Source organism: Ixodes scapularis, unplaced genomic scaffold (genome assembly GCF_016920785.2).
Source record: "Ixodes scapularis isolate PalLabHiFi unplaced genomic scaffold, ASM1692078v2 PGA_scaffold9__187_contigs__length_104089568, whole genome shotgun sequence".
Classification (NCBI taxonomy): Eukaryota; Metazoa; Arthropoda; class Arachnida; order Ixodida; family Ixodidae; genus Ixodes; species Ixodes scapularis.
Window position 1 is genome coordinate 41275554 of NW_024609884.1, and position 20491 is coordinate 41296044.

Consider the following 20491-nt stretch of genomic DNA (forward strand, 5'->3'; position numbering starts at 1 on the left):
CTTTTTCTTTTTCTTGTCGTGCAGCTGGCGATATTTACGCTATTTCTTTTTTTTACAATTATTACTGAAAAAACCTAATGTTGTCGACGAAACTTCGCTGAACTAAACGGTATGGGACTGCCTTTCCGGAAGTACAATGCCGGACAGCGGGGCTAGGGGTTGCCGGCTGGACACCGCGAAGCGGCGTGTACGGGAGTCCCAGTGCGTTAATAAGTTTGTAATTAGCAGCCGCAGACTGTCGCCGCGAAGCGGCGTGAACGCAGGGCGGGGGGGGGGGGGGGGGGGGGGGTGCTTAACACATTCCTCAGTGATTCACGCGCCGTTCGAAAAGGGTGACCCAAATGGCATGAGCTCTCCGCGTCGTGCGTATAGCCATTTCCAGTCGAGTTCCACGAGCTCGTGCGTATAGCTTTACTCATTATTCAAACTCAATTCAGTTACTGCAGTTCATCGCGGCTTTGCTACTCAGTCACTTATGAACGCTCCTTATATGTATAACTTATCGCCCAACAACATATTTTTTTAGTCGAATGGCTAGCTTGCACCGGAATCGATACAAACAGCAAAACCTTCCTGAGCTAGTAGCTCCGACGAGAGACGGAGGTCTTGATAAAGACAGAGATACGGACGTGTGATTCTATTGCGTAGCACCCCATATGAGAAAAAAAAATGGCATAAAGAGTTCTTACCTTTTAAAGGTATCCATGCAGCCGAGCCACTGCCACAAGTAAATGTGGGCACTACCACCTCTCAGACAACGGCCGATTGATGCCTCTGGACATCGCTCGAGACTTCGTGCAGTCTCTCGAGCCACACACGAAACAGAACGCAGACGCCGTAGCATAAAAAATCACAGACAAACCTGCACAAATGCCATTAAAGGCCCGTTCACACTCTTGCGACCGAGTCAGACCGAGAGAGACCAGACCGGTTTTTAAGCCTCTTGCGACTTCGTAGGACCAGCTCCGCTGCATCGCATCCGGTCCTAAGAAGTCGCAAACGGCTTAAAAACCGGTCTGGTCTCTCTCGGTCGAAGTCGGTCGCAAGAGTGTGAACGGGCCTTAACAGAAGAAGCAAGCCACAAATGCTGCATAACGGAAAGCACTTTTGGAAACCGACAGCGCGTTACATAACTGAAGACGTCGTCGTCGTGCGTAAGCTCCCCAGTGACTTTTACGCATATCCTCTTCTTCTGCAGCGCCTCTATGTTCATCGTAGACGCTCGAGTCCCACAAACACACGAAAGAACACCCAGAAAAGAACGATTGAATACCCCGAGTCTACACCCATGCAGCTTAACCGGGAGGCACTCACTTGATCGAATGACGTCTTAGCGAACGCCGACGTTTCATCGAATGACACTTTAGCGTATAGTCGGCCGCCGCCAAGCGGCATCTACGGGTGGGCCAAGTGGGTTCACATTTTTGTAATGAGCCGCCGCAGACTGTCGCCGCGAAGTGGCTAAGCGCAGCGCGGGGGAAGGGGGGGGGGGGGGGTGTGGCGTAGTGGCTTAACATGCACCCCCGTTATTCGCTCAAACGTCCATTCGCTCAAATGTCGCTGTTCGCCAAAACGTCATTCGCCCGTGCGATATGGACCCGATTTAACCAGGTTCAACTTTCCAGCCCAACGGCGGCGGGACCCGGCAGTCGGGCTCTGGGTTTTAAGGTGGTAGTTTCGTTTCTTTCGTTGTAGAAAATATACAAACTACAATTTCATGACATGCTCTTTATTACAAAACTGAAAACTTATTCAAACCTGTGATCTTAAAGTCATATTTAGCAACAATTTGAATACGGCACTACGACTAAAGCGGCGTTCGGATAACCGGCTGTCCGGAATGAAAGAGCAGATAAGTGGAAAAACCCAAGAGAAGTCTAAGGAGAAGCCCAAATTCCAGGATTGCCTCCTCCTTCTGACGTTATGTGTTGTTGGCTAGGCGCTGCTTCCGCTCCTCTGTCTCGTTCGCCCGCCTTGCACGCTTAACAGCGGCATCCGCTGTCTGACGCCGCTGCAAGTTCAGACTCGCGCCAGCATCCACGCGCACATTGGCTTCCGCTTCGTGACGTCACCCCCTCTCGCCTCGCCGCGCCGCGTGCGCATTAGCTTCCACCCTGTGACGTCACTTCCCTCTCGCCTTTGTCTCTCACTGCTCTCCTCCTCTCTACGCGGCGTGCCTCCTTTTCCACTGTTTGTCCGCAGACGGACGCCGTCAGCCTTTCCGTGTCATGCTTGGTCATTGTTTAATGCTAACGCATTAAAAAATGACCAAGCACTTGCTACCTTGAACAGGGAGAGATTAACTCAAATCGTGCTGTGCGGACTGTTAAACCAACCAGCCAATTCTTCATCTTTATGGCCCATTGCTTTTTTTCTTGGTTTGAAAGCTTCCTTAATTAAGCTTTCATTCTCAGCAAACTACAGAAGCTCATATAGATTATGCGTTTATTGAGACACAAAATGTATTTTCAGTAGCTTCGTGCCATTACATATACCCCATTAAACATTGCACACCGCGTTTCTGCTATTCTCTCGCATTCAACGTTTAGAAAGGAGTACACAAACGCAGATTAATTCCTCATTCATATTTGTATGCTTTACCTATAATTGTTTACTGCACTCAGCTTCAATTTTACTACGATTGTGCTGCCTCATCAAACAAGACTATAGGTGCCCAAGTTTTTCTATAACATGTCCCAACACAATAATTTAACTGCGTCGTGTATTTACCCATCCCAATGCAATGCAAAGCATGGCTCTTTTTTTTTCTTCTTCTTTCTTTCAGAGTGTGTATTCTATTGGACTGGGACAGAAAGAAGCACCATGAGGACGGGAAGCATACTTTTCCTGGTTACGATGTTTTGCCGTACGTATCGACTCCCCCACAGAACTTGTCCATTAGTGGACTCTGATGAAACCCTAATCTGTTTGTGCCCGCGTGTTCATGAAAAACAATTTGCGCGAGCTGTACCCAGCTCACGATGTCTCTAGTCATCCACGGTGCAATAAAAATAGATTTTTTTTCCATAGAGCTTTTCGGTTGTGTGGGTACCACCTTTTGTTTTGTTTTCTTATACAGTTTGCACACGCTTTCTGCGCTTCCGCCCTGCAGTGCGAATTTAGATTTGATGTTCTTGTAGAGCACACAACAGGCCGACGCCTATATAACAGCGAGCTATTGAACGCTCACAGTGGTAAACGTTTTCTTGCTTCACTTTTGACTTGTTGACTTTGCCTTGAAGCGTGCTTTACTGGACTTTAACTTTTGCTGTGCCCCTGAAGCAGCGTTGTAAACTACTTAGGCACAAGGAACTTCTAATCGGTAAGTAAATAGGTCCAGTGTCTCTAAGGTAAAACCCACGTACTTCTATTTCTTGGTAACCGTAGCTGCAAGTACAATTGCCCGAAACTTGTAAGTTTTCTGAAGGTACTTTGCTGGCATCTTCAGTAAAACGAGGAAAGGCTCGTATGTACACAGGTTGGCTCTAAATAAAATAATCATACCAGGAGAGTTCAGTCAAGACCGTTCTTGAAATGAACGGTTTGTCCCAAGCAAGGTAAAGAGTAGCAACCAAAATGCCCTTGGTGTGAAATGCGCGGTGCGCGGACCCACCAGATTAAAGATGGGCGCTGGCAGCTGAGATCACTTGCAAAGAATATCTCTTATGTTGTGTTTTGTCTAGCGCTAAATGCAAAATATTCGCAAAATTGTGTATAAACGTTTCCCGTTTACCAATGGAATGGCGTTTAGTATGGTATATTCCTCTAACAAGTAAACTAAAAAATGTATGCCAATATGTCTCCGGATGTATTCCCCATTAGCATTTTGATATAACATTAGACACACAAAATTACTATAAAATTATGCCTTACTCTTTATTACTAAAAACAAAGATATGTGGTGTAAATGAATACCTCAGAAGTCACTTTATTTATTCTTAGGCAAAGTTTGAAAAACGTATCTATATGCATAGCTTACATATTGGCACGCGTAAATATCATAGGCATATTTTTGGAGTAACTATAACAACCCTGACCTCAAGCGGATATGCAGTAAGAAAATCTAAATCAAGTCGTATTATTAGAGTTACAAAGAATTTATCATAAATTTAATAACTCGAACAATTGCACTTGAACGCTTCTACACCCGAAATACACCGGCTTTGCGGCTTCATCGCTCCAACAGCGGGTTTCGAGAGCACGAACTAGAAAATACAATAGGTGTGTTCTATTTACCTACTTCCCTGCACCGACGTAAAATCTATAGCAGCGAATCGTTCGACCTCCCTTCAGCTGTGCAAGACTTTATGTACCGATGACGAGAGCCACCGTAAATAGCGAAGGCCATGCGGGTAAAAGTGATGCCTCTGCTCCCATCCAAGTTTCGGTTTTGACAGTTCAGTGTCGCCATCTCGGAGGCGCCACTGGAAGCTCAATCATGAAACTTTCTCTCTTTCGGGCGAAAGTTCTCTCCGCGCGCCCATATTCGGAACCCGACTCTACTTTTTCTTTTGTTTTTTTAATTGTTTTTTTTTTTTTAGATTGTACAGCAAGATTTGATCAAGGTCTATAAGCATGTCATTCAAATCACAACGAAGTTTTAAGTAGAGTTGAGAATGGAAGAGTAGCACGGTTTATATACGCCTCGCAAGTGGGCTCATTTTCGTCTTCTGCGCATGATAAAGGAAGTAGCGGCCACGTCAGAACGCCGAGCCCTGATTGGCTGATCGCGTCCCCCTATCTCAGCATCGTCTGCTCCTTTGCAACGTCGTCTGCTCGCAACGTCGTCTGCGCCTGTCTTACCTTTCCTGCGACTTTCGGAGCGAACTCGACTTCGCCTTTAAGAGAGGGCAGACGAAATAACTCGAGCGGTACGTTGTTTTTGTCTAAAACTAGCAGACGCGCATCAAGGAGGGAAGTCAAAGGACTCATTGGCGAGGTGTCCCGGGGCGCCGAGGTTTGTTTGCTTAGAACCGAGAGTGAGCGTGTTAGTGTCCGCAAGTTCCCTCCCAAATACTTTTTCCCTCCAATCGTGTGCGGCGAGACCCCTCACTATTTAACGGCGTCGGCGGGTTGGCGCAGTTAACGTCGTCTGCTTTACGTCTGCTAGTCAAAGCGATGGCTGCTTTACCTTTTCTGCGTCTGTCGGAGATTCACCGCTTTTTCACCGGCGAGAGTCACCGTTGCCTCGGGAAGCAAGGAGATAACAAGAGGAAGAAATTGACCTCTTAATATAAAATTGAGGTCAGCGATCAAAGTATAATACGGGAAGGGTTCGTGCGGGCATATTCCATTCAGCACGCCAGCCGGTCGTGGGCAGACGGTCGCCGAGTCGCGGAGCGCCTGCTAGGCCTAACTGCCCAGCTCGTTTGGTCGCGTTCGGTGGAATCGAGGCCGTTGGAGCTTTTCCTGGGTGTTTGTGGATCCAGCGTTCTTGTTCGTCGTGGTCTGTTTCAAGTACTTCTTAATTTCTTCTTGCTGCTTGAAGTCGGGACGCGTCAGAAGCGCAGGTAGAAAAATAAACGTCCGTGGGTCGTCGCGACTGCGACGCTGTCGGCCATGCTGATTTGATCGTAAGAAGTGCGTAAGACAGCTTCGGAGGTGCCGTAGGATTTCGTCGTAACCTGCGTAAAACTTACGAAAATTTTGTTTCGTGAATACGAATTAGTTCTTAAGTTTTGTCTTACGCACAATTTTGGCGTAAGGTCGTTTCGTGAATCTGGCCTCTGCGCTTCCGAAAGTCGCAGGAAAGGTAAGACAGACGCAGACGACATTGCGAGCAGACGACGTTGCAAAGGAGCAGACGACGCTCAGATAGGGGGGCGCGATCAGCCAATCAGGGCTCGGCGTTCTGACGTCACCGCTACCCCCTGCGCAAGAAGCAGACGAACTTGCCCTCCGCATAGCAACCAATTTCTGTATACAATTCAGAATATGATTTCGACTTTAAAATGTAGAACTCAATAGGCCATAAGAAATCAAATTTAAATATACATAGCGTTTGTCACAATCAGATCTTTGCAAATGAAAAAAAAAATGCATAGAAGCTTATTCTATTCAGTTTGCGCAAGTCATAAATAATCGTTTTTTATTCAATACAAACCAACTGCCCGTTCGTTTTCAATTCGTAATAAATATATCAACTCAAAACGTTGTCATAAATAAACATGGTTTAAATAGGAAATTATGAACAATTATATAAAAATAAACTAGAATGCAAGTTTTTGAGGTATTTTTTTAATGTTTGATTTTATCTACATTACGTCAGGTGACCGATGAACATCAATTAAGTATTCTCCCTGAATTTCATTTTTTCTAAAAAAGGTAGCTCTTCTCGAAACTAAGTTTTAATAGCTATTTCTTGGAATGTCATATTAATGCGCATTGTTTAGTTAATGTTTTGGAGGAACAAACATGACGTAAGTTCTAATTAATATTGAATGTAGGTCTACGCATGCAAAGAATATTATTCACTTTGAAGATTGATCTGTATATTCGCAAAACAAAATGTTGGTAGACTTATATCCGACATATGAGATTAGTTTTTATTCCTTGTTCAGTGGAGGGTGTCAAAACCCTGCGAATGAGAACTTTACATGACTTCTCCAAAGTTTTCGGTTATCAATGAAAGCATCGTGTGTACATTTTAAAATTATGCATATATTGAATAAAAGTTAACATTTTTATTTATTAATAATACTTAACCCAGACGCTGTATTAAAGTGATTGATACATGTGCGAAGTTGTGCTTCCGAGATATTTTGTTTTGTATTTGCAAATACCCTGTTCACCTCAGCAAGAGGCTTTGATAGGTATCAAGTGGAAAATGATCGTTTGAGTACAAGTGAACAATTTTGGAACAAGGGTTTAATTTACTGTATGCACTGTTCTGGGAGATAGGCCAATTAAAGAAAACTTCAACGACACTGAGGGGCATAGTAATATGAGTCACAAAAAAATAGGGAATATCACTCACTGCATATCATAAGATGCGAGAACATAACATATTTGACGTTTGGAATATATTCAAAATTGCATTTTTGAGTTCCTCTGAGCCCTTTACGATCAAATCTTTCCATAGGAGCTTGTTTCCATCACATAATAACCCGCCACAGAAATGTAAACCCAATGGAAAATTGTTGCAGCTGTGCCTTTTATAGACCCTTGCAAAATATAGCCTTCTGCGCTGCCCTCTTTGTCTGTTGGGCTGTGGAATGCCTTCTGAGCATGCGCTGTTGACCTGCTGTGCGGTATATCGGACGCTGCGCATGCGTTCACAGCTCAGTGACTCAGCATTTTTCGCCGTGGTGGTGAGTGATGCAAAGGTCTATATGTAGCTTCAGCTTTGAACTATCACCAAATGTGATAGTTCAAAAATGACGATGTGTTTTCACGATAAAATGCCTTGAAATAAAGAAGTACATAATTTGCAGTTATCAGCATTTCATTCTGCTGCGACGACATGGGATTCTATCGTGAGGCAAGACGCTGCAAAGAGAAACTCGAAGATAACCTCCGCAAGACGGCTTCGACGCGAAGCTGCTGGTGAGACTGATATGCCTTAGTAACAATGTTTGTGACTTGACATTTCGTCAACAAATAGAACATTCAAACAGCGGTACGGCTTAGCCAGTTAGGACGGCCACTCCAAAGGGGCGGGTTCGCATTTTTATTTGAATATGTTGAGAAAGTCACCTAGAATATGTCGCGCTGTTGACGCGCATTAATTACCCGTTAACATTGGAGAGACAAGCGCTGATGATTCGTGACACCCTTGTTTAAAATGCTTATTTCTAAACAGCGATATTCAATTCATCATTGTTTTGAATCTATCGTGCAGTTCGTGTAAAGTAACTCGTTTTCGGTCTTCATTCGAGTAATTAGGAATACGTTTGCCACGCCTGGAGTTATTATTTTTATCTCTCTACAAATAATTTCACTGTCCCATCGTACAAAGCGCTTTTAAACAAGTTCCCCCTTGGCGCAAATACCCTATGAAATTCAAGTTGAATACAAAAATTCACCGTACATTTTGTGATATAAAGGTTGACGCGATATTTTCGGAAAACGTGAGCCTGAAATATTTCCCTAAGTAATCGTGGAATAGGCTCTCTGGATACAAATCCCATATAGTCTTGTGCCGTACACTACTATGAAAGAGGTCACCATGCCTCAGTTTGCGGGGTATTCGCTTTACCATTTTCATAAACGTTTTTTTGATAAAGATATTAATGAATAGAACAGCCTATCAATCAACGCTGTAAATAGTGCGGAATGTGTCCGCCTTTGTAGATACTATTTTGTCTGTTCGAGAATGTTTGTGTTTTGAGCGAGCTTGCCCTGCTACTTCAACATCAAGGCTGGCAGTGCATATGCAGTAAAAAAAAAAAGATAAAATAAATGAGTACCTTGCGGTTCGACAATAATTGCAATATTTTGTCATGTCTTTTGTTTCCAGTCCCTATTACCAACTGACGCAATGCCTCAGTATGGCCCATCGGTACACCGACTGTCCCAAGTCCTTCGCAGACCAACAACTTGGCATCATTCGGCAGGAGAATGGACTGCAGCAGCGGCATTGCTCGGGCGGGAAAGAATTATGCGCTCAATAACCTTTCGGGGACTATAGTAAACCGTCCTTTACACGACTACTCTGTTTACTACGCCCTCGGGAAATACAAAACGAAAACATCTTTGTCCTATGTGATATCTCATTTGGTGATTTCTATATTCAAATCGGCTGAATAAATCGCCCGACTACATCCTCGGGCATAAGTGCAGACTGTGTTAAAGACGTGCAGTGGTTCGCTCAAGGTTCCCCTCATGCAACAAGCACAAGGCTGGGGCTGCGAAAACACACCCGCGCCATTTTTTAGTCTCTTATCCGCGTTTTCGCGCTGCCAGCCTTCCGTCTATTGCATGAGTTGTAACTTTAGCATCCCACTGCGCTTCCCACGCACTCTAAGTATCTCGAATTTACTGATTTGGTGGTTTTTAATGACGCTCAGCAAGTTTCTAATTGGAGCATTATGTGTTTCTTCACAAAGTAAAGCAATAATTAACAAATATTAGTTGATTATTTGACTTATCGTGACGATTAATCCCCCCAATTATGTCGCCTTGAGTGTACGAATCACTTGCACAGATAACATTAGTGCAGTTTCCACGGCTTTGTTTAAAAGCAATTCTGCAAAAGCCTAAGAAAAAGCACCCTGTATAATTTGTAGATCAGACTTCTTAGTTCGAGAGTGACCCAAAGAAAACGGGTCCACTCGTAAAAGATAACAAGCACGAAAGCAACGGTGTCACATGGAATGTTATACATAACTACCTTGATGCAACCAATTGGAGGAGCCCTATGCCTGTTGTGTTTGTCATTCTTTTGAGTGAACTGAGGCTCGGTATGTGAGGAGTTTGCTTCCATCAAAAAATATATGCACAGTCATTAAAAAAAGAAAAGTAATTTTTTCATTATTTTTGCTTGGCGTTTGATGTTGAAGATGTTCATTGTGCCTGATTGCGTATATTACGCACTGAAGAATGAATCGTCGCGCACCACTGGCGCCACCGACGGGTTGCGGCGCCCATCCTCCTGTGAAGTTTTGAAAGATCCGCGATAGATGGCGCAACCTTACCGGATAGGCGGAGCTGGCGCTGTCAATGAGCAGAGCTTGGAGCCCGCATGCGGTCAGGGGCTACGCCGTCCTCCCGACTTGGACAGATGTAAGTGTACCGCTACTTCAGTGTATTCGAACAATTAAAGGAAGGTAAGTGTACATATAGGGAAAACCGAAGAAAGAAATGAAGTTACACCGAGCTGTTCAGCGAATGGTATGTATATGGCGAGCAAGTGTGCCAAAATACGTCTTTGGCGCGCATCGGAATGCGAGGAGGAACACGTTAATCAAAGGGCAGCAGAGAGAAGGCGCAGGGAACGCGCGATGACGTGGCAGTTGAGCTCGCATCGTGATTGGTTGAGGTCGGGGAAAGCAAAAGCAGGTGAGTGCGTTTGGGGAAATTGACAAGCGCGCGTTATTCGTGTTTAATTACATATTGGGGAATGTATGGCTGAATTTTATTTATATACAGAAAATGAACCCTTGCAAACAATTCTATTGCACATATTGCCCAAATACAATTTTGAGCATTGCTCTTCCCAATCAGATGCAATATTGGGCACTTTCGCAACGGGAATGATAAGAGCACTGAACTTGCTGCGCATGGCTCATAAGAAACATCGAAAGAAAACAAAAAAAAAAGGGGGAAAGGAAGTGTAGAACAAGGAATGGGGGGAACGGAATGGGTACTATTGGTCACTATTATTTGATTGATTTAATTTATAGACCCCACATTAAGGACATGCCGTTTGAAAAGGATTTATTGCCTGAATTAGAGCGTCGAACCGAAACTTTCATCGGTTCGGTTCGGGTTCGGGCTCCCGGCTTTCGGTTCAGTTCCGGTTCAGGTCCGTAGAGAAAAAAATAACGTCCAAACAGGTTTGAACCGCTAAAATGACAACATATTTTCCGCGTTGTTTTGGCAATAGACACTATTAGAACCGTGAAACGTGAAACGCGAAACCAAATAGCTGTGTATCATTCGTACAATCCGCTTTTATTTTCGGGCATAAAAAGTAAGGAATTGCGTTATTTAATTTCAACGAAACAGTAAAACAAAAGTTAGATTAACAAACAAACCGAAGTTTATACGACTCAAGATCTATTTGTTTATCTCAGTCGCATATATTTTACCTGAATCGAAAGGTTATCAGTCTGGTATGTCGCCTAAAATACCCGTGATTGGTACAACTTTGCGCCGTAGTATAAAAAAGTGAATCTTCTGCTCCTGAACTTAGGGTCTTAGTTACAGTGCATAAAATCACGGAATGGGCACCTCCTTGCCATATCAGGCACGTATCCAAGGGAAGGGGGGGGGGGGGGGCATGGGGCCCGAGCTACCCCCCCCCCCCCCCCCCGAAAACTTCCATTTTGCTGGGGCCTCCTCTCCCCCCTTTCCCTGTCATGGGCGCCCACCCTGAATAAAAACCCTGGCTACGTCCCTGCGCCATTTATATCGTAAAATCTAGTTTACGAAATACGTTTCACAACATATATGATGACGACACAACTGAGCTTAAACAATAATATTTTCAAAATGTCACGAAAGTTTTGTGACAATACCTTGCATTCTACCTTTTATAGAAACAATGAGCGGCAATAGCAACTGTTTTTTCCTGACCAACATTGTTTACACTTAGCACCATGATGCAGGCGAATAATCATGCTCAAAAGAGTGATTAAAATTTGTTCAAAATCTCTACGCACCTTCGTACTCAGATAGAATCTGATCTAAAATAGCTAGTAGCCAAGTGGACATTTTCGGCATAACTTGGCGTTTCAGGTTTGTTCTAGACAAAATGCCGGTAAATTTGTAAATAAACATCATTATTGCTAACTGGTGATTTGATATTAAATATTAAAAAAAAATAGTATTGCATACTCTGCTCAACATTGCAGCCACTTAATTGGTCACTTTCTGACGGTCTGCGTGCGCAATCGTCATGTTCCGCCACGCGCCTCTGTGTACTTTGTTTTAGTCCTGCCCACAGACACACAAAATTGTTGTTTATCACATAAAATATGCAATTACTGACTTTTATACGTCTGAGGAGTTAAATATGTGTCAAGAACACATAGTTATTTAATAGAGCTTCAAAATCAGAAATTGTTTAAGGCTCTCCCAAATCACTTATAGTCAATGACGTGTCGCTCACCAGGCATCGATGAAATCTATCTCTTTTTTATGACAATAAATTGAAAAATAGAGACTGCTGTGTCACCCTACCTTCGAAGATACTTTAATCATTGAAGGCGGCGAAAAAAAGTGGAAAGAGAGGTACTGGAGGCACATGTGAGAGAAAAATCAAGCGCGAGGTACTGATCAGTCAGCCGTGATCAATTTATCGAGACAAAAATGAGACAGATTTTATTAATGCACGGTGATCGACACGTCATCGGTGTACGTTGTTGTTTGATTATAGGGTGGTTTCTAGTTAAGCCGTTTTTTTCAATAAATAATCAGTTGATAGTTGAGTGTTCTCTTTTCCCCGTATTTTCGCGCGTTGCTTTTAATTTATCAAATGTTTAACATGGTTTGCACGTGACGTCATCGCACTATATGCTGATGGTCATTGCGATTTGTTCTTTGCTGAGAAATTCAAAACCGGTTGTGCAAAATGCACGCTGCAGGTTCGCGTTCATGCAAGTCGTGTATTCGAAAGATACAAATTATACTTGCCTGGAGCAGCATCGTGTGGAACGGCGCCAGCGACTGGCACCACGAAAACGCGCATCCTGGCAGCAGATTTTTTTTTTTTTTTTTTTTTTTACGCGAGAGCATGAACTGTTTCATGAAGCCCAGCCGGCGTTGGCTGTGACCGCGGAGAACGGCTCCTGAATAAACGACAGCTAAAATGGCGCGACGCGGCTTAGTTCCAAGGAACTCCACCCCACAGAGAAACCCTCTGCCTGGCGCTACGGCCCGTGCTCTGGTAAAAGGGAGATGGTGGCGCGTACGCGGCCGCCGCGTCAGGCGTGGCCGGAGAGGGGGGAAGGGATCGTGGCCGTCCAGGCCAGAAAACCGCAGAAGAACGAATGGAGCGGACATTGATGATTTCGCATTCACAACTCATAAAAAAGGTCTAAATAACATCGGATTTTTTTTTGTTCATACAAAGTAGTTTTTTGGACCACGCTTTCTGTTCTGTGCCGAAGAGTGGAGCAGAGGAACCTTTACAACACAGTACGTTTTTACACTACCGCCCCCTTTGTTATTTTTCGTCTCTTTTTTTCGATGCTTCCCCAGAGAATACTTGTTATTCCTGGGGGACTCCCTCCTCCGTTTAGGCGTGTTAATTCGACAATTATATTTGTGTCATTTGTTAACAGTAATCCCCGATTTCTTTTATTTTGCATCCAAAAACTGTGAAGTTGAAACAAAATACGGAGGTGGTCGAAGGTTTGAAAAGAACTTGAGAACGACACTCCGGTGAGATTTAGAGCGGCTGTCAACTTTCGGCTGTCCCTCTGAGGCCAGTATAGATCTTTCTTTTGAAGTATCCATCCCTTACACACTTGTAGTTCTATATATCGTCGGACTAATAAGTTACATTTAGTCCTTTCAATGCTCGGGGGTAATTTTCTGACGCAGTTGATCACAATGAAAACATGTTTGTGTGCCTGAGTGATGTTTGCATGTAAACTGGATCGTGCAACAATTTTTGTACTTTCAGTGAAGACTGCTAAAAGATAATTTCTGACATTGATCATTAACAAAAACACCCCTGTTTTTTTTCTCCGATCAATGGCAGGCGCAAAAAAATAAAGGAAAGAACAACGTTTTTCACCCCAAACTCGTAATTAGAACAAGCGGCCACGTGATCTTACGTTAATTATATACCGCCAGTGTTCATCATAGTCATGCGCTGGGGTTAGCAAAGAATAAAGCAGGGGTTGAGCTTTAGACATTGTTAGCGTTAGGCTATCCTCATCTTTGATGGAACACGAGCCATTCCCGGAATGCTGGCGATGCTGATTGTCATGAACCCGATCCATATTACCCGAATGTTTGGCGATGGTGATTCTCGTGAACCCGAGCTCTCGACTCCGGCTCATGACAGTCGGGTACGTCGTAGTGTCACGTGGCTCGCGGTGAGAATTCGTGATGTCAAGCAAGTGACGTCACGGTGCCAACAACGCCAACAAATCCAGTGACGTTCTCAATTTAAGTCGACTTGACGCAATTGGTCACGTGACTACGTCACGGGGCCACGTGACGTGACATTACTTGACAGAATGACGTCATGTGACCACGTGATGTCATGATGTCAAGTCACGTGACGTCAGGGCATTATGACATCACGTGACCACGTGACGTCATGGCGCCACGAAATTCCACAATATCTCAAGCATTGCAATTCGGTATATGACAATTTGATCACTATACTCTATTTCACTAGTAGCGCGTAGTGCTGCCAAAGATACCGGAGCGAGAGCGTAATGGGAGTAGTTGAAAAGGAGGGGAAGAAGGAAGTCCAATCTTTACCCGGTCCCTCTTTTGTAAAACCCATATCGCTTTGCTCTCCCTCCGAGATTAGCCTGTCACTTGAAATTCGCACGATTGAGGCTTTCCTTTTCCTCTCGCCCGTAGCTTTCACGGTACTGCGCCCAACTAGTGAGATAGCTAGAGTATACATATTTTTTATAGGAAATACTGCAGATGGTTTTTCACTATCTAAGAAAGAGACGTGTTATTTTTAATAGTATATGGTCTGATTTTTTGTGTGATTCAACCTTGCACAGCGCTGGTGAGGCGGCAAAAGATATAAGGTTTTGTCTAGGCCGGACTCAATAATGTAAATTTTATTTAAAAAAAAGAACTTAGTTTAGCAATTTTTCGCCTAGACTCGAGTGACTGAAGTCCGGATTTAGGTATAATGTCCGACACTGGTGATAGACGCGCCCATGCGCTTTTTTAGTACGCTGTAAAATGCTGGTCCTGTCTTATTTCTTCCTTAAAAAGAGTTGATTTAGTGGTTTTTGGTGGTGCTTAGTAAGTTTCTAATTAGAACTATATATCGATTTTCACGAATTAAAAAGTTAATGAACAAATTATACTTATTTAGCCAACTGAGTGTTACGATTGTTCCCCTATACTATGCCCCGTGGCCGCATAACTCACCTGCACCAACCGCATAAGTGTGGCCTTCACGCATTTTTTTTAACAAAGCTGTAAAACTTGAAGAAAAAAACAAAACAAAAAAAAAACAAGAAACACCCTGATATAAACTACTCTTTTTATTTCAATACGGCCATTATTTTACCCGAAGTTAAATTTAAGTCTAAGATATCAGACTATGGGAGAGACAAAGAGAGAGAAATATTTATAGAACATTGATTTAATAGGGCGTTTTAGAATAGCGAGCGCTAAAGCTTTGCGTACGCAATGCATAGTGTCGTCGCAACTGCGCATGCACCGAGCCCAGACCACATTTTGCGATTGCGTGCGCTATTTTTCGGAAATTGCGGTCGTACGCAAAGAGTCATTGCGCTCCTTCAAGGAGGATTCGTGTTTAGAAGTTGGCTAAAGCCAAGACGAGCACAGTTCCAAAATTGCGGAGGACCATGGCCTCACGGCTGCGTCTGCTTTGGCGGCGACGTGAGCGCGACGTTGACGGCATCCTCGCCACTGTGATTTTCAATACGATACGACATAGCACTCGGTTTGGAAAACCCAGTAAGGTGGGCAACCATCATGGGCAACTTGATGCTTGCGACGCGCAAACATTTCTCGGCGAAGGTTAGTACCCGAGATTTCTCTTGCCAAGGCGACGCAAGCGGACACGACCGGTCGACCGCTCGCGTCGCATTCTCACGTTTAAACAAATCTAAAATGTTACTCTGGACCAAAATACTTGTGTTTCCTCAAGACACAGCATTTCGTGTGTGAAATAAAAATTGTGACTGTATCTTGGTGGCGTTGCAAGCGCGAGATGCTTGGGCTGTTGCGTCGCGGCGGAGAAACGCCATTCTAAAACTCAAGCGCTAAATTTAACGCCAGCGTACCCTAAAATTGTGTATGTTATTCTAAAACTCCCCAATATGACACTTCGACTTCGTCATCGTTATCTGTTACCAGCATCAGGAAAATGTCGGGGACGAAGTCGGCGAATTAATGTCCCTTGATGTAAACGATGTGGGATACTGCACGAGGCCGGAGTGCAGGTTGTGCAAGTGCCGTATATGTTGCGGGTTCTCATTAATTGGTTGCGCCAGAGTACGTACTACCTTTGTTGTTCGTTTGCACAGGCCAAGAAACGTCAAGGAGGCAATGGAAACAATGCTTGCATTCACATTTTATTTAACGTACTGATCGTTTAGTAGCTGACCGATAGCTCAGGACGTCGCCGCCGGGCGTAACGTCCGAAAGGATCAACTGCCGAGCCTGTCGAGCACACAGACGCGCTGAAGAAGACATTTCCAGTGCCAAGTATATAGAACCCAAACTTTTTGGCCATTTGGGCATGCGACGAAGAGACACGTGAACACCGACATCATCAGAAGATGAACAGCACAAAACGGCGAAGCGGCTACCACTGTACTACTACGACCTGGCTGCCCCTTTTCGGAGGCGCAGTGGGGACGGCGGGTGTTTCACTGGGGCGCGTGTGAACCCCTTTCCCATTTACGCCGGTTCGCAGCGAAAGTCTGCGCATGGCTCATTAAAACATATTCACCCACCTGGTCCACCCGCACACGCTGCTTCACGGCGCCCCGCCGATGTCCCAAGCCCCGCTGTCCCCCATTTCACCTCCGGAAAGGGAGTCCCGTCATGCACCCAAGTCCCTATCGTTCCAGCCGGACTGCAGGGGACGAACGTCACTTGCATGTTCCGGCCCACCCACATCCGCAACGACCTGCTGGTCCAAGCCCTGTCCGCTCACGGGAAGGTCTTAGGAATCACGCATGCAACGCACCGCAGCACATTAACCGTGAAGACCGGGACAAGATATTGGAGAATCGAAATGTAAGAGTCGGACCCGGTTCCGAATTTTCTTCGTATCGGAGGCCACCGGGCGAGCTTCAACTACCCGGGCGTCAAGCGGGTGTGCCTGCCGTGCTGACTGAAAGGACACATTCGCTCAACTACACGACAGAGCACTGCTACCGGTGCGCTGTCTTCGGACACGCCACAGAGGGTTGCGCGTCCGACTGACGCCGGTGCGGCGGCTCCCACGCGACTGTGGACTGCGTGGTTCGGCAGAGCTACTCGTCTATGGTCGCTGGAACAGCCTCGTCTGATTTTCCTGCGCTGTCCCCACACAGCACATGAGGTGACTCCCCCTCGCCCAGCCGCAAAGACTGGAGCACCCACAGCCCTAACCAGGCCCCAAGCCAACGTCGGCCCGGAAAACTCCCAGTCTGCGCTGTGAGGGGGACGACCGCCCCCGGCTTCGCCGCCGGACGCGGAGGGTACGACGTCCCCGAGACGCAACCATGCAGTCGCACTGGCGCCTAGTCTGTCTGTGCGGATACCCCGTGGTGCGAGGCGACGGGGGACCCTGAGGTCTCTAGCGACACCGGGCGCCTCGTCATCATGGAGGAGGAGTCGCCTGTGGCGGAGGACCCCTCCTATTCTTCTTTTTAGAGTCCTAAATACCTCGGTGGCGCCAGTAAGGGCAGGTAACAAGGACTCGACCAACAGCTCGGACCCCTCGGACCCCTCAGAAAATTCTAACCCGACAAAAACACTCCGTGGTCAGGCCCAGGACGCCAAGCGCGTCATCCGAAGCAGCGGCTCTCGTTCCCCTCAAAGCTGAGAAAGGCTGGTCGTCGTCCCAAGAAGCCGCGACCGGGCTGACGTGACACCTCTTTCAGCTCGGCTGAGGACTTTCAGCGAGTAAATGTTACAAAGTACTCTTTCTTTTTTATTTTTATTTTTCGTTTTTTTCCTGGCTTGCTTTCGAATTAATTCCCTTAAAGTTCGTGGCTTTTGCAATCGGGCGAAAAAGGCGGAGATATTGCACTTTGCCAGAGAAACAGCTGACGATATCTTCTGCCTTCAGGAATCAAATTTCTCCACCGGTGTGAGGTAGCAGAATTTGAGACTGCTTTTTCTTGCCTTTTTTTTTTTTTCGCATCACAGCGTTCGTGCGGCATAGGTATTGTGTAGTTTTGAAGCATGAACTGCTGCGTCATGGCTCCTATTTGTTTGACAGGGAGGGTCGGGTGATCCGTTGGGATTTCGTTTTTCTGGGCATCAAGTACAGGCTTATTAACGTATATGCCCCTCCCCTTCCCGCCTCCCCCCCCCCCCCCGAACCCGAACCACGCTTTGTCGCATTCTTTTTTTTTTAACAACCTCGATGTCCATCTACTCGATGCCTGTCCTTGCTTCATTGTGGGGGATTTTAATTGCGTTTTTGACTCGATGACGGACATCCGGGCCACAGGAATGGGACGATCAGTTTAGTATGCACGCGAACTGCAGAGACTGGTGCGTTATTTCGAGCTTAAGGACGCGTGGTCTTTTCTTCATGGCTCCAGTTTTCAACCCAAATAGAGCGACGGCAGAACCAACTGCCGCTTGGTTCGCGTTTACGTGCCGCGTCGGTTGACCACGGCGCTGACGTCATGCACCGCGGTGGTTTTCCCGCCGACTCCGGTTCGCGTGTCGCATCATAGACTCGTCATCGTTGCTCTTTCTTCACCCAAAGTGAGCGGCTTGCGTCCTCGGCGTGGACGTTCGAGCTTCGCACGATGAATCCACCCGCCAAGAGGACGCTGTCCAACCTAATAAAACAGTCTCTTGTTGGAATGTGCCCGACTCCTGCCACGTGGGACCATCTCAACGGCAGGTGGCGGGATTTATACTCGATGCAGGGGCGGCATCTTCGAGCGGACCGTCGAGCGTCCCTTTAGGATACGATTCTCCGCATACGCATTGTCCGCAGGGATGGTGCTGCCACCTCTCTTTTGCCAACGTACTTGGCACAACTTCAGCAACGCTACTAGTGCCTGCTCCGCACTGATACAACGGCTTCAATGGTTTATTGGATGAACCGTTGTCCAGCGATCCATCCCGAAGTCCTGCGATACACCCGGCAAGCTCAGCAGCCAGGTTCTGGCGCGCGCTTGTGGAGTCCTGCCCGTGTTCCTCGAAAAGCACCTCCCCAGGCGTATAGTCCAGCTTCCAACTTTCGCCTCCCACTTCAGGGCTCTCACGCAAGGAGAAGGCGAGGCTAGTCGCCCAGAACTGATCGACCACCCATTTTTTTTCTGGCCTTCCAAGAGTTCCCAACGATTTTGTTCCGACCTTAGAACAGGCCCCTAACCCGGCGGAGCTTCAACAGGCCCTTTTGCGGATGAAATCAGGCTCGGCGCCTGGGCCGGACGGCCTCCCAATAGAGTTTTATACGACCTTTTGGCTTATTCTTCGCGACTTTCTTTGCAGCGTTTTACGGGTTTTCTTTGAGGAACAGTGCCTTCCGGCATCGTCCCGCTTGGTCAACTACTCCTTCTCCCCAAGGAGGGGGGAAGCCCTGGTAACCCGAGTGTCTGGTGCCAAATTACGTTGTTGAACGCAGACTACAAGCTTCTGACCAGTTTTTTTTTTTTTTTTTTGTTGCGGATGCAGACCGTATTTCCAGGATTGATTAATCTGCGTCAGACATGCTCGGTTCCGGGTCGCACCATTCATTTCCTGGTCGCCCTCACGCGGGACCTCGTGGAGTGCACGCGAGCCCGACAGGCAGGCGGTCTCCTAGTATCCCTTAAAGCGATGGTGAACTGAACATTTCAGCGTCTATAATAAGCCGCGCACTATCTTTCCATGAGTCAGCAGTCACCAGTGTGCGCGAGCACACGCAACAAAATTGGCGTTATCATATCCCCCTTTCGAGCTTATTAAGCGTGAATGGGGGATATGATGACGGTCAATTTCGTTGCGTGTGCTCGCGCACACCAGGGGCTGCTGACTCATCAAAAAAGATAATGCGCCGCTTATTATAGACACTAAAATGTTCTGCTCACCATTTCTTTAATCAGGCCAAGCCCTTCGGTTGCGTAAAAGACATATCTCTTCAGGGTGCTGGCCAATTTTGGATTGCCTCCAAGGGCATTTCTCTGTTCGAGTGTCTCTACGACGGTATGCAAAGGGAAGTGTTTGTCGAGGGATTCCCGGCCGCCCGTTTCCCGGTTACGCGTGGCGTTCACCAGGGGTGCCCCCTCTCCCCACTCCTGTTTGTTCTCAGTTTAGAACCTTTCCTTCGAGGATTTGAGAGAGCCTCGAACGTTCCAGGCCCACAGCTCCCAGGGACGGGTCAGGTCAAGGCGACCGCGTACGCTGACGATGTGACGCCCTTCGCCCGTGATGGCGACAGTGTTCGGCGGGCGCTTCAGGTTTTCGCGACCTATGCGGGTTTGTCCGGCGCAAAGCTAAACTCCACTAAGTCCAAGATTGTATGTATTGGCGATCCCCCGCGGCGATCCCTTGCCCCTCCCCGGTGACGCAACTGTCAAAATCTTGGGGGTGGCATTTGATGGAGACGGCGTGGCACGCGAGACGTGGTCGCGTAGAATACGCCAGGGGATAGGTCTTCCCAATAGCCGTACGGCGTTACGGCGTCAGTGTTTTGCGGTCAACTCTGGTATGCCGCGCGCGTGGCTTCACCGCGCTCTCCGTTTGTACGCCAGACGCGCTCTTCTCTTGAGTCCTTTTTTGGGCAGGCAAGACGGCTCTGGTGGCTCGCCCCGCGCTCAGCCTCCCTCGAGAGCGCGGTGGCTGGAACTTCCCTTGTATCAAACTGACAGCGTCCACCCTATAGCTCTCAAGATCCTCTCGACTATCCTCGATGACGCGGACAACCCGGCCCGTCCGATGGCTGTGTATTTTCTCGGGACATTGTATAGTGACCTGGTACCCTCGCAACCGC

General features: G+C 46.6%; 1 protein-coding gene across 1 annotated transcript; it reads left to right on the forward strand.

The window, feature by feature from the left end:
• The first annotated feature begins 2789 nt into the window (after positions 1-2789).
• On the forward strand, positions 2790-8780 carry LOC115319965. The gene is made up of 3 exons (XM_040500527.2): positions 2790-2866; positions 7434-7545; positions 8459-8780. Exons 1-3 carry the CDS (start codon positions 2824-2826, stop codon positions 8610-8612), a joined length of 309 nt encoding a protein of 102 aa, XP_040356461.1. The 5' UTR covers positions 2790-2823; the 3' UTR covers positions 8613-8780.
• Positions 8781-20491: the final 11711 nt, after the last annotated feature.

Bases quoted from the DNA above. Each gene is read 5' to 3' on its own strand.
- LOC115319965 (XM_040500527.2), top strand. From the start codon at position 2,824: ATGAGGACGGGAAGCATACTTTTCCTGGTTACGATGTTTTGCC. The intron at 2,867-7,433 runs GTACGTATCGAC...CATAATTTGCAG, and splicing joins CCTGGTTACGATGTTTTGCC to TTATCAGCATTTCATTCTGC. The intron at 7,546-8,458 runs GTGAGACTGATA...TTTTGTTTCCAG, and splicing joins GCTTCGACGCGAAGCTGCTG to TCCCTATTACCAACTGACGC.